We start from the raw sequence: 14449 nt of genomic DNA on the forward strand, positions 1-14449 counted from the left end.
ACTTTGGGTACAATTCGCCTTTATCACACTCCTTTTTGTTTGAAGATTAAAAATCCAGAGGGGATCATCTGACAGTAGGGTCCCAGGTGACAGCCTACCCCCCCAAGTCTCCTTTAAATGAGGTGAAATTGCTGCACTGCTGTGGTTTCTATGCCTAGCTGTTCAGAATCACTAAGGAACTTCAGAGTTCCAAGTTTCACCTCAGTCCTGCCACTGAATCTCCAGCCATGGAGAAATCGCCAGGAATCTGCATTTTGCATGCTCCCCAGGGGATCCAGGGTTGGGACCCATTGCTTTATTGGCAGTTATTTTCCAATTGCATTTTGGCCCTGTTATTCTGACCTGGTACAACTGTGGTTGAAGAAGTCTCCGGATCAGCCTGAATAAAGCTGCCTGGGGGCCCCCCTTCCGTGGAGAAGTGACCTGCGCCTCTCTTTATTTTTCATGGAGACACAAGAGCATTTAATGCAGATATACGGCTCCCACTAGAAAGGGTCATTTATTATGTGCTTCATACTGTGGGGTCTCCCTCAGTGTCATCACCCTATAGTAATCTCCTGAAGTCACCCTGCCTTCCACTGAGGCCACCGCGGGCACCATCTGCTCCTCCGAATCAAAGTAAAGCCTGTGTGTGTGTGTGTGTGTGTCTGTGTGGGGGGATGATTCACAGGCCTCCTGGCTCCCTCCAGCATTCCAGTGTCAAACGTGTTCGAGATCGCGGAATCACTACAGCGTGTCTTGAGCTGGATGCGGTCTAAGTACGCGTGTGGGAGTCCGGCGTGGACGCCCGCCGTCTGGGTGTGCCGGGAGCGCCAGGGCTGGGAGAACAGCGTCGCGGTGCGTCTCCCTCGGGAGCGCCCTCCCCCCTCACCTCTGCACCTCCACCGCCGTGTTCTGCCCCCCAGCCCTCCCTCCCTAACCCCCCAGCCCTTCCCCCCATCCCCCGCGCGGAGCACAGCTCTGCGCTCCTCAAAGCCCTCCCACCCTTCCTCTCCCCACTCCGCCCGCCTTTGTGCCCCCTCCGCCCTGTTCTGCCCCACTATCCAGCCTAGCTCTGCAACCCCCATCCCTCCCCACCATCCCGGCTCCGCCCCCCAGCCCCCCTACCCTTCCTCTGCCCCCTCCCTTCCTCCTCGCCAGCCAGGCTCCGCCCCCTTCTCCCTCCCACCCTTCCTCCCCCCACCCTGGCTCCGCCCCAGCCCCTCCCCCCGCGGGCCCGGCCCTCACCTGCGGGCTCGCGCGGGGCGGGGCCGCCCGACGATGACAAAGCAGCGGCCTCGGCGCGGGACCCGCCCCCTGCGCTCGGCGGGTGCGTCGGCCGCCGGGCCCGGCTGTTATGGAGACGGGCGGGGCGCGCCTGCGGCGATGATGGGCGGCCATGGCCCGGGCGGGCTGCTCCAGCGGCACGGCGGCCGCGGCGGCGCGGGTGGGGGGCGCGGGGCGGCCGGAGCCGTGGGAGCTGTCCCTGGAGGAAGTGCTGAAGGCCTACGAGCAACCCATCAACGAAGAGCAGGCGTGGGCCGTGTGCTTCCAGGGCTGCCGCGGGCTGCGGGGTGCGCCGGCGGGTCGGCGGCGCATCCGGGACACGGCGGACATTCTCCTGCGCAGGGACGGCTCCGTGGGCGCGCGGCGGGAGCCCGGCGCCGCGGGTGAGGCCGCGGGCGGGGGTGTGGCCGGGCGTCCGGGGCGGCTCGTCGGGGAGCGCCGGGGGCTGGGGCCAGGCCCGTCGGTCCCGGGGAAGGGACTGCGACCCTCTCTGCCCTCCCCTCCTCCCACCTCCCCCTCCTGTCCTCCCCCTTTCCCCTCCCCTTCGGGATGGGAGCCTCCCCCCTCCGCACCCTCCCTCTGCTGGACCCGGCGACCCCCACTCCGCACTCTCCCTCTGCTGGACCCGGCGACCTCCCTCCGTACCCTCCCTCTGCTGGACCCGACGACTGCCCCTTCGCACCATCCCTCTGCTGGACCCGGCGACCCTCCCCCTCCCCCGCCCCGCCGTACCCTCCCTCTGCTGAACCCGGCACCCCTCCTTGCTCGCTCCCTCTGCTGGACCCGGCACCCGCCCTCCGCACCCTCCCTCTGCTGGACAAGAGGGCCCCCTCCTCAGCCTTCTCTGTCTGCGAGACCAGAAGGCCCTTATCCACGCTCTACCTTTTCTGGATTGGGAACCTCACCTACCCACCTCTCTGCTGGGACCCAGACCGCGTCCCTTGCTCCTCCTCTCCTTGTCTTCCTCTGCTGGACCTGGAAGTCCTGCTCCTCCCCATCCTCCTCTTTCTCACCTGACAGCCCCCTCTCCCCAGTCTGGGATACCCCCTTCCTGTCCTGGACCCCCGATCTGGAGCCCGACTTTAACATCAGGGCCTGCTGCTGTCTGTTGGCTGCTGGAGGTTGGGCCTGTTTTCCTCGGGACTTGGGCTTGATAGCTGAGCAGTACCTTCAGTGGAGAGACTAGATTCTGCCTTTCCTAGCCCCAATTCTCCCCACCTGGGGCTAGCTCCTTTTGCTTCGTGGGTCTGCAGCCCTCAGACTGTAGTCTTTTCAACCCAGTGGTTCGTGGCGTGGAATCCTTGTTGCAATGGTGACTGCAGACCTGTGCCTTAGGCAGCCAAAGTCCTGGTGAGTATGAGGGAGAGAGGAGGAAGGGCTGTACTTCGCTGGGAATCCCTGTTGAACTGCCACCAGTTTCGTGGGTTTAATAGAGAGCAAGGAGGACGTTTAAAATTTGGGGACAACTTGTTTAGTTTTTCTGCTTTTAATCATCAACAAGAACCAACAATTAAGCCCTTGAAAGATATTTGAAGTCTATTCAAAATTGTGAGTTTACGTGATTTTTAGCCTCTTTCTTTAAAAAAAAAGTTTTTTTCTGGGCCAGCCAAGTGGTATAGCGGTTAAGTTCACGCATTCTGTTTCTGCATCCCGGGGTTCGCCGGTTCATATCCTGGGCGTGCACTTACACACCGCTCATCAAGCCATGCTGAGGTGGCGTCCCACACAGAGCAACTAGAAGGATGTATAACTATGACATACAACTATCTCCTGGGACTTTGGGGAGGAAAAAAAGGAGGAAGATTGATAACAGATGTTAGCTCAGGGCCAATCTTCCTCAAATAAAAAAAAAAGTTATTTTCTTTCCTGGAGAACCAGAGTAGTGGTATGGAGCATTTGATGATGTTAGCCCAGAAGCTGATGTCCTGTGGGGAGGCTCCAAGGCCGTTGTGTGTGCTGGAGGAGGGCTGGACTCTCCAGTCCTAGGAGTGGTGGGTTTACAGAAAGCCTCAGGGGCAGGCTTCCCGGAGGGCTGGGGAAGACCCTGGCAAAGCTAGACAGAAGTGACAGCAGCTTTGGTACCAGGAGGAGTATAGCTGAACCCCTGGAACCATCACTGTATTTCTCCACAAGTTCCTTCTCATCCTTGTGCCCTGCTCCCCCTCCCTCTACACCTCTGCCATGTGATGTTTAGAAGTTGCCGTATTTTGCACGAAAGGCACGAATATATTTGACAGGTGAAAACAATGAGAGTTGGCACGCAAACGGTATTAGTCCCATTTTGCATTGGGGTAAGCTGAGGCTTGCTCAAAGTCACACAAAAAGTGGCAGGATTTGGAATCAGCACTCATGCTCTTATCGCCTGTGTTCTCTGTCTTCAAAGGTTGGGCTGAGAGCACTGTGCACGATATGGGGCCCTGGAGTGTGCATAGTCACAAGGAGCTTTTCTTCTGAAGCTGTATTTTCCTCCTTAAAAGATCAGCCCTAGAGACAAACAATATAACCCAGGGTCTGGCTCTTGGCACCGCAGAGCGGGACAGGACTGTAGGGGCCTGCCTGGTCGGACTCTCTGGTTTTAAAGATGGGGAAACTGAGGCACAGGGTGGTAGGTGGTTTGCTGCCAATCATAAGCAGCTGGTTAGAACTGAGGGGTCCCTGCATCTAACTGTGGGGGAGTTAGACTGTGTTTCTTATTGGTGCCCTCCAAAATGTACCAAGAGGGTTATCCTCAGGGGCAGTGGTCATCTGGTTCTGTCCACCTCTCCAGCCCACAGGGTTGTATGGCCCCTTCTTCCTGCTCATTGCAGACCCAGCAGCACTTCCTGCTGCCTCCATGCTGACCACTCGATGGAAAGCCAGGCTGGGTTCACAGCTCACGTGTAGCCATTTGACGTTGATCTTTATGGGGAGGTGGCAGCCTATGACATCAAGGAGCCCAATTTCATTTTCCATTCAATATGATCTTCGGTTTCTGTTCATAAACGTCTTGTAAAAGTGGATGAGGTTTATGACCTGATGCCCCCTTAAAGATTAAGAAAAATAGATTATGCTGAACTTGCTTTTCTGTCCGTGGTGAGCTTTTGTGAATCAGCTGAAACTGTAGACCAGCTGTCTCCCCGGGTGGCTAACCCCACATTTCTCTAGGACTCTAGTGATAGTGAAATCACTGAAAGATGCTTGTAAACCTTGATCAGGAAAATGTTCACATGGGCCCTCAGTCCTCCTCATCCCTTACAAAGCTCTGGTAAATCCAGGTGTTAAGTAAATGTTTAAAGTGACTTTAAAGGAATCAACAACAAAACTAAACCACGCTTGGAGGATGAATAATATTATCTTAGCATCCGAGTGGGAATACTTCTCCCCTTTTTCCAGCTAATGGGGGAGAACTGACTAGAATAAACTTCCTGATCTTAGACTGAAGACTTTTTCATAACTGCTTGAAGCCCTCCCCACTTTTTTTTAAAGTGGGAAAATGGAAAATGTGTTAACATGTCAAGTTATTTTTCGGAGACCATTCTTAAAACCTCCTGATAGGGAAAGGATTCCTTTTTTTTTAATTGCAGCAGGAAACGCGGTCACTGTGCTGTGCCACGTATGTGTTGAGTGTTCCCTGAGGCAGAACTAATTCCTTAAATGCAACGTGGTCAGTGACCAGGTGACCCTGGAATGGCCTCCAGGGAGGTTCACCCCAGGAGAACATCTGCTCCCCAACGCAGCCCTTGGCTGTCACCAACGCAGCACTTGGCTGTCACCTCGGTGGAGCAAGCTATCCCTTCCTGGCTTACTGCTGGTGAAACATCCTTTCCTCCAGGCATCAGCTGTCCACCAAGAAAACCCCCTTGAGCAGGAGAAGGCTGGGTGTGGAGTAGAGGATGTGCCGTCCTCATCCATCCCAAGGAAGAAGGAGCCCATCCGTCTTTCTCGCCTTACCTCCCACTTTCTCCATGCTACTTGGGCTAATTTACACACTGCTCTACTTCTCTGATTTTTCTTTTTCTTGTCAGTTTTGATGCTAAAACTTTCCACAGGCCCCATTCTTCACACTCGGGTGCCTCATGTGACCTGTCCACCAGGTCACACCTGCCTCTCCAGCCTGCCTCCTGCTGTTTCCTCTGCATCTGTAGTTCTGAGGCCAGCTTCCCCTCCAGGCACCCCGAAACACTGGCACACGTCTCCAGTGTGAAGCTCCTGTGGGCGGTCCCCCCATTGCAGCCCACTGCCGCGTGAATGCATGGCCTTCCCGGCTCGCCTCACTGTGCAGACCTGAGTTCCAGACACAGGAACGATGACTAGTCTGTCCTGCGTTGGACTGTGACGTCTCTGTGTCATGAGCTCCATGGGGCCTGGAATTCTTTTTCCACCTCCTTGCCGCCAGCCCAGTAGCTAGAGAAACAGAGCAGTGTCCTACCCGTGCCCCCATTCATCCTGTGTAAATGGGTGATGGTGGCACGTGCCGGGGGAGGAGTGAGGACTAATGAGGGAACATCAGTATGGAGCCCACATCCACACTGGGCCCAGGGAGCACACGTGCACGTGCACACACGCACACACAGACACATAGACACATGCATGCACAGACTCATAGACACGCACACGCAAGACATGCATACACAGACTCGCACACACACAGACACGCACACGCACAGACACACGCACACACACATGGGTGTGGCCACCACCACCACCACCACCATTCTTGTTGTTTCTGTGCTGCTATTACTGTGCTTGTCAATGGGGCCGTCGTCCCCACTGTACATGCTGATTTGTTTATCTTCTGGCCCATTATGTCCCCTCCCAGGGCTGAAGTGGAATTCAGGGCCACTGAGGAATGTTGCTAGAGGATGTCATGGGTGTTCTGGAAGCCTGTGTATCCTGTGGGCTCCGGACACTCAAGCCCGGGTCAGTGGCAGGCCCCCTCCTGAGTTTCCTGAGACCAAGCACTGTCTCTGTAGCTTGCCTTTATTTCTCTAAATGGCTCTCCACACGATGAGCATGTGGTGAGGGCAGAGTGGCCTTTCCAGCAGAGGTGTCCCCGTCTCGCTGGGGAGAATGAGAGCTGGTTGGAAAGATGAAATCCTGCTCCCAGAGGAGAGAGTATTTCCCTCCCCATGAATCTCCTTCTGGCAGGTCCTTCCCACGTGGCTGTCATCTCCTGCTTCCTGACTCCCCACCAGAGCTGCCAGTCACACGGGGGTTCTTGGTGCCCTGTGAGGGTCACCCTCTCAGGATGTGGTGTGAACATGAAGCTGAGCCACCAGGGACAGGAGGGCACTTTGCCTTACCGTCGGGGTGAAGGCAGCCACCACTCACAGGGTGCTTGTGGGAGAGGAGCTGTGTGGCCTTGGGCCACTCTTGTTCACGCCTCCGATGACAGAGGCACTGTCACGATCCCCGTCATACAAAGAGAAAACTGAGGGTCACAAGGGTAAAGCAGCCATCCAGTCACCAGGAGGTGGACTCAGCTGGCTCAAGCCCTGCTCCCCACTCTCTGCCTGGCCTTGGGAAGGTACTTTCACCTCTGGGGCCTCAGTTCCATTCTCTGTGAAATGGGAGGGACAGTAGCAGCTACCTCAGGGGTTGTGTTAATGTCTGTGAAGCCGTGGGACATGCCTGGCATGGGGAAGCACTGGCTGCTGGGGTGGCAGCGAAGGTGTCCTCATCCTGCTCCTATGTGCACCTCACCCTGACCCAGCTTAGGAAGCAGCACCTTCAGGTTCATGGGAATGAGCCCTGACCAGAATTGCAGGTTGCAGCCCCTGGAGGGGGAGAGACTGCAAAGTGCACCCGACTGAGGGTCCTGTGCGCTTGCTCCCGTGCACATTTCTCGATGATGTAAAACGTCCTCCATCCCAGAGAACAGCGAGCACTCCCCTCCCGGAAACAGGGCGTGAGGGCTGAAGGTGTGGCGAGGGGCCTGGCCAGTGTGGGCACTGGGAAGGGCAGCTGTCTGGGTGTGACTGTGTGAGCTGGGTGTATCTGCAGGTGGCATTCCTCATTTAGTCTCACCTCTGAGAGAGGATTACCTCACAGGAAGGCAGTCCCTTGACAAACCATGTTCTCTGTGGAGTCATCTGTGAAACTGCCCGTGCCTGGGGTTGGCCATCACAGATGACCAGAATAAGCTTAGCCTGTGTGGCTGTTCACGTGGCCCACCAGCCCACCAGCTGTTTGCAAATTCTGCCCTGTGTTTTTCGGACAGGCTTCAACTCTTAAGAAGGAGTCTCTGTGGCTCATGGGGTTACAGCCCCAGCTTCTCTGCCAACTTCTTCCCCACTCCCTAGCCCAGGTCTTTAGGAAGATGGGTTCTCTGTCCCCTGTGACCGAATCGACTGTGCCTTTCAGTTAAGCACCAGTGGGTGAGCTGGGGGCTGGGGTTATTTGAGTGGCTCCTGCAAAGGGAGCAGTGCACACTGGTCGTTCCAGTCCTGGGTTGTGGCCATTTAAGCAAATTTGCCAGTGAGTATTGGCCACAGGAAAACGCTAGGGTTTCGCTCTAATACTGTTAGACTCCTCAGAGGGAATTTGGCCTCCAGTAAGGCCCCAGTCAAGGAGGAAGGCTGCCTGGAAATGGCATCCTGGTAATTAGGCAAATCAGCACGTGCTGAGTCCAGGGCACCTGGAGGAGGTGCCTGTCACTGTCTTCAGCTCCGCTTGGAATCCTGTTTGGTCAGTGTCAAGCACATCTGTGTCCACTCAAGGGCATTTGCTGTGTAGCTTCTCCCTAGCGATTTGAGAGTGAGAGAGGGTGGAACAGTTTGAAGGCAGATATAAGAGTTTCCTTTGGCTACAGTGACAAATTGCACAAACTTACTACTTAAAACCATAAATTTATTCTCCTACCATCGGAGAGGTCAGAAATCCAGGATAATATCTTTGCATTATGGTCAGCTGATTAGCAACCTTACTCCATCTGCCACCCCAAGTTCCACTTGCAGTGTAACACAGTGGGTCCACAGGTCCTGGGGATTGGAGCATGGACAGGTGGGAGCCATGATTCTGCCGACCATGGAGGGGAAAATCATGGATGGAATGGACACTGTTCCTACCACCAGGGTTCCACCTTAGCAGCATCAGCAGACAGGGGATCAGCATCACTTAAAGATAGATCCACAGGTCACTGGGTCCTACCCTGAAGTGTCTGATTCCGCCCAGGTCTGGGGTGGGCCTGAGAATCTGCATTTCTGACAAGTTCCAAATGATGCTAATGCTGCTGTCCCAGGACTCAGTCTGGGACCACTGGGCTACTGTGTGCGTGCATTCCTGAGGCCACACCCTCAGAAGGGGTCCCCCAGCTCTTGCTGGAACACCTCCAATGCCAGGATACTCATTCTGTCTTCAGGTAACTTGAATGGTCAGTGAGGGGGACAAGTCATGGTGTGATGTCAGTTTCAGAGCCAGGCTATCCAAGGGTGAATCTCAGGCAGGTGACCTTGGGTAAATTCCTCGCCGTCTCTGGGCTACATTGCGGGCAATAGCAAGGACTGAACGTGATAGTCCCTGGAAAGCACCCAGGAGGCCTACGTGAGCTGTCATTAGCCAAGTGGGGAGGAACACCTCAGTTAGAATGTAATGCATCACTGCTCACCATTGGCGGGGTCTCCCTGGGGTTGTCCCCAAGACACGCTGGCAGGGGCTGGGTGTGGAAGTTCTGCAGGAAATGTGTGAAAAAACTTCCCTCCCCAGAACTTTGTGAAAAAGCAGAGGATCAACAGGATTTAATGCTAGGGGGTGGCAGTTCTCTGGCCAAAACACACTGCCTGACCTGGGTCTCCACTGGCAGTGATCCGATTCGCCGTGGTCCTGGCTTCCTGCCTGCAGGAGGACACCACGCCCTGTGAGTGACGTGTGAGTTTATGGAAAAGCAGGTTGTTCTCAGCACAGCCTGTCGACGTGGTCAGTGGAGGAAGTGAGATGGAGGAAGGACACGCCACAAACACATGCATGCCTTTGACCCAGAGAGCTCTCTGTTTGCTGAGCAAACACACGGCTTCTGTGGTTTCGAGCAGGCCTTTTCCCTTGTGGCTGCAGGTTGCCTCTGTGCTTTCAGCAGCTCGTTTCTAGAGACCAATGCTTGGTCTAGGACTTTACTTAATTTAAGTTTTAAAATTTGTTTCTCGATGATGGAACAAGCATTTATTGATAGCTTACTAGGTGCCAGACACTGTGTGTGCTTTTCTTTAATCTTTGCAACAACCTGTATGGTAGGTGATTTCCCTGTTTATAAGAGGGCTCTAGGAGGCTCAGAGAAGCTGGTATGTTGCTCTAAGCCGCGCAGGTTGTCTGATTCTCAAGTCTGTGTTTGCTCCAGACCACGAGCTCCTGCCCTGAATTGAGTGAGCAAGGTGGATGCTGTGCTTTCACACACATGCACACAAATTAATCTCTTGACTCCACAGCACATCACGTGCTCCAGATTCAGAAAGTGCGGAGGGAGTGTGGCTGGAGAGTCTCCTGTCAGCTTCCTCACGGTAGTGGAAGCCTAGTGCATGTGTTTCGTGTGTACACCGGTGTGTGGGGGAGTGTAGCCGGTTCTACACATGGGTGCTGCCCTCTGCCATTTCCCTTAATAGGGGCTCAGATCGTCTCATTATGAAAAGGATGCCTTCTTCTTACTGGCCGTCCAGTGCCCATTGTGTGGGTGTTTCCTCATGTCTTCAGGGGACGTTATGTGCTTCCAATGTTTCACTGTTAGGAAGGACACCGACAGTGAGCAGTCTTGAAGGTGTTGAGCCACCTGAGCATGCCTTCTAAGCAGACCTGCTCAGTTAGGAGGCAAGGGGGGTCTAGTTTTGAGAGAGGTTTCCAGGTGCCTGCCTTGGGGTTGTGGCCATTGCCCACCAGCACTGAGTGGGGCCTCGGCCTGCCCCCTGCTGTCTGACAGCAGGGGTGCTCCGGAGAGCTCTGAGCCTGAGACGGGGAAAGGCGAGAACCTTCCGGGCTGGAGAGATGGACTATGCACCTTGTGGTCCTCACTCACTGTCAATATTTAAGAACCCTGGGAGTCCAGCCTCGGGGAGCCTGGTGTAGCCGATGCTGTGGCTGGCCTCCCCCAGATGGCAGAGGTCTCCTTCTGAGGGATTGAAGAGAGGAATCGTGGGCTCCTCCACGGTCATTCCGTCCTGACTCCGAGCCTAAAGAGAGTCGAGCAGGATGCCCTCGGGCCAGCCTGACCCGGAGGCTCTGGTGGTCCCTCTGCTGTTATCATCATCCAGTGGCCCTGCTCTCTGCATCCTTGCGGGCTTCACGCTCTGGGAGTGAGTTAGGTTGGGTAGGTGTCATCTCTGTTTGCAAGTGAAGAAATGAGGTCAGAGAGGCAAGACCCCAAGTCATAACCATAGGTGGGTAGGAATCTGGCCTCAATAATGCTCCTCATTCCCACCCTACCCCTAGACAGCCAGGGACTGAGGCTGCCAGGTAACCCTCCTCCCACCACCCACCTGCTGGGCAGGTGGGAGCACTTCCTCTTGAAGCTGCTGGGGGACTCCAGGCTGCCAAGTCCCCACAGACTTCTCTCCTCCAAATAAAATCTTTCATCTTTTACTACTGTGACACAGGGTCATTTCAAAGAAAACTCCCTAACTTCTTGATTTTTCCTCATTTGTTATTTTATACAAAAAAAACGGGAGGGGCTGGCCTGGTGGCATAGTGGTTAAGTTTGCACTTTCCGCTTCAGTGGCCTGGGCTTCCCTGGTTTGGATCCTGGACAAGGACCTACACACTGCTCATCAAGCCATGCTGAGGCGGCCTCCCACATAAAGCAACTAGAAGGATGTACAACTATGATATACAACTATCTCCTGGGGCTTCGGGGAGAAAAAAGGAAAAAAAGGAGGAAGATTGGTAACAGATGTTCGCTCAGGGCCAATCTTCCTCACAAAAACAAAAAAACAAAAAAACAAAAAAAGGATGGAGAATGGCTTTCCTTTTCTAGTACATCTTGGCGGGGATGTACTTCCCTGCAGGGACAGAGAAGTGGGGGTGACGCTGTGGTTCTGGCTGCCACCTCAACCAGGCATCGGCAGACCTAGTGAGGACCTGTCAGGCCCAGCTGTCTCCGTTTGCTTCTGTCTGGGTCTCTCTGCTCTCTCCTCTCGAGAATTTGTTGAATAAGAAAAGGTCGTTTGCTCAATGCTATGTGACTACGTAGGTAACAAAGTCATGGTGGCTCCAGGTGTTACACCTGGGTGTTCCAGGTGGTGGGTGAGGTGGTGACTGTGGGGTCTGGCAGTGCTTGGTGGGGCCCAGCTCCAACATTTATTTGCTATGTGGTCTTGGGTGAATGTTTCAACCTGCCTGAGCCTCAGTTTCCGCATCTGTAAGAGAGTCATGGAACCACTTCCATGAGGTGGCCGTGTGGATTGAAGCTGTAATAAGTCATTGGTTGGTTTTGTAGCAAAGAGCTCTGTGCAGAGAGCCGGGCACAGCCTCAGTCCTCTCTGAACCTCACTGAGGGGCAGCTCACTTACCAAAACCCAAAGACTCCCCAGGTCCTTGCAACTTAAAGTACAATTAGCTTCATGAACACTTACTTTTGTTAACATATGGACTATTTAAGCCAAGGATGAAAGCATCAAAATTATTCCAACCAGAAAGCTTTCCATTGGCTGGAGCACTGCAAACAGGCCTGTGCTCAGTTTGTAAAGAGCACTGAAGGGCTGGCTGACCCCCCGCCCCCTTCTTGACCATCAGGACAACGCAGGGCTCTGGTCCCTTACAGGAAGCTGCTTTGTTTGGGTCTGATTTCCTCCCCCTTCCATTGCCTTGATCCAATCACGGTACAAACTTTTATTGAACGCCCAACACAGGCCACAGTATACTGCTTGCTGCTCACTTTTTTTTTTTTATTAATTCCACTTATGCTGAGAGTGGATTGTTTTCATTATTTTAATGGCTCAGCCCTAAACAAGTTCCCTTTATCTTTGGCAATCTTCCTGGCTCTTGATGGCATTTTGAAAATATTTGCGCAGTTAGCAGGTTCACTTAGCAGAGAATTTCGTGGTTTATGTTTTTTCATACCCCACATCATTCCAGAAAGAATTTAAGGCAGCTGGAGTTCATATCCCGAGACACTTCTACCTGCATGCTTAATTCAAGGAAGCTTGGAGAAGGGGTGGGTTTTGCCTGTTATCCAGCCTGGCATCTTGGGAGGTCCCAGGGGGCAGCTGTGGAGTGGCCGGAGCACAGATTTTGGGGTTCCCCGCCCTGGCCTCACCCAGCACCACCACTTACTAGCTCTGACATGGTGGGGCAAACGAGGTCACCTCTCTGGGCCTCTGTTTCCTCCTCTGTGAAATAGGTACCAGAACCATCTCCCCCCAGGTTGTATATGGGTTACATGAGTGAGTACTTGTGAACATGCTAACTCAGTGCCACGTTTAATGATAAACATGATAAAATACATAGAGCCCAATTTAGGACCTGGGCTTCAACGGAGGACTCTGATTCTCTCTGGGGGGAAATCCCCAAATCCAGAGGTGGTAGCCAGATGCTCACTTATCCAGCTCAGCTGTTGGGGATTCCAGAGCAGAGTCTGTAGTCTCCCGTGAGCCTGGGTTTCCCATCTGACTGCTGTGATTCGGAGGCATGGCCTCACCATGAGCTTCAGACCATGAGGTCTTTCCTGTAGACCTGACCAAGCCCCTTCTTCCACCTCACGCCTCCTCTTCACTCTTGCCTCCAACCGTGCTTCCCCAGGGGGCGGGACTGGCTGATGGCCCTCTTGGCTGCTACCCTCTGAGTGGTCACCTGGGGGTGACTGCTACGTGGGACGAACAGGGGGGCTGTCTTCGCCAGCTGACCATCAGCCCTCTGTGGGCAGGGGCTCTCCTGGCCCCTGCACCTGGGCATCCAGCCCAGAGCTGGGTCTTGTAGGCGTCGGTCCAAATGACTGGTGGCTCAGCCTGTTGTAAGCTTTCTGGTTTTCTGATGGAGACCAGGGGATGTGCTGTATGTTCCTGGGGGGAAGTTGGGTGGGCACCCTGTTGCGTGGGTCCTGGGATCCCAAGGCAATGTCTTGACCTCCTGCTCTCTCCTCTTGCAGAGCCCACAACGATGGTGGTTTCACCCGCCAGCTCAGAAGCCCAGGTACTTTTAAGAAAAATTTTAAGTCTATCTGATACATACTAAAGCTTAGAAAGCATATATACAGTTGTTCTGTGAGGCGGGATACGGATAAAATGCTCAAAGGACTTAATCTAAGGGGCTTGATGAAGAGATTATTCCCAGTGGGCAGGCAGGTGGGGAGAGAGGGCCCACCAGGCTGGTACGGACCCCTGTGAGCCTCAGTGGGCCTGGAGGGGATGGGAAGAGAAGATACCCAACCTCCCTCTCTCCTTCCACCCACAAGCTCCTGGTGGTGCCTCCCACTGACCAGAGGAAGGGAGCAAAGGTGATGTTGTCTGCAAAGAGTGGTCTCCTTTGGAGGGGTAGAGTGTCGGGCAGGGTGTGGGTCTGGGAGGCAAACAGGAAAACCAGCCCAATAACCAATGCCCAGGACCCTCACCCCACCCAGAGCTCAGCCCTCCCCAATAGGTCTTCTTGCTGTGTCTCTCTGCCCCAGCCGCCTGCCCCCAGGTAATTTGTCCTGAATTTGATGTTTATCATTCCACTGCCTTTGAAAATGGTTTTATGCAAGGACATATTTATATATTAAACCCAGTGTTATACCAACGAGGGTGGGCATAGGCCCAAAGAGGCTGTATGGTCTGTTGTGGAGAATTTAAACACAATCATAAAACCATTCCCAAGTTTTCCTGCTTTTTCTTGTCACTACATGCTGGCGATTGTTGATCACATCAGTGATGAGATGCCCCTCCTGTCTGGGGCGGATGCTCTGCTGTTTAAGCAGCACACTGCTTGGGATGGCTGCAAGCTCTGTGGACGCAGGATGGTGCGATATATAGCTTTCTGGAATTTGAGTGGGGAAAAAACAATAATGTGTTTTCAGGACTCATCTTCATTGCTTTCACTGCACCACATTCTGGATAATTTATTTATCCGAAGCCCAGGGACGTTCCCCTGGCCCTTAGGCAGCGCTGCCGGGTGCCCCCAGGAGACGTGCATTCACCACCTACTCCTCCAAAGGAGCCCTGTCATTATCAATTTTGAAAATATTTACAAGGAACTTTGTATTGGGGGTCCAGTCTGGACCTTCTGCCCAGAGGCCCATAAATTAACCCGATAG

The 14449-nt window shown here is 54.0% G+C and overlaps 1 protein-coding gene across 4 annotated transcripts in view; it reads left to right on the top strand.

Annotated features, from left to right (window-relative positions):
• Positions 1 to 1344: 1344 nt before the first annotated feature.
• Positions 1345 to 14449, top strand: part of SPIRE2 (spire type actin nucleation factor 2) — a 34062-nt gene continuing 20957 nt past the window's right edge. For all 4 annotated transcript variants that reach the window (XM_058528525.1, XM_058528526.1, XM_058528529.1 and 1 more), the window contains exons 1-2: positions 1345 to 1649; positions 13307 to 13350. In XM_058528525.1, the coding sequence (XP_058384508.1) occupies positions 1379 to 1649; positions 13307 to 13350 (315 nt within the window). In that variant the 5' untranslated portion in view covers positions 1345 to 1378. The remainder of the gene's footprint in view (positions 1650 to 13306; positions 13351 to 14449) is intronic.

The sequence above is a fragment of the Diceros bicornis genome, chromosome 32 (genome assembly GCF_020826845.1).
Source record: "Diceros bicornis minor isolate mBicDic1 chromosome 32, mDicBic1.mat.cur, whole genome shotgun sequence".
Classification (NCBI taxonomy): Eukaryota; Metazoa; Chordata; class Mammalia; order Perissodactyla; family Rhinocerotidae; genus Diceros; species Diceros bicornis.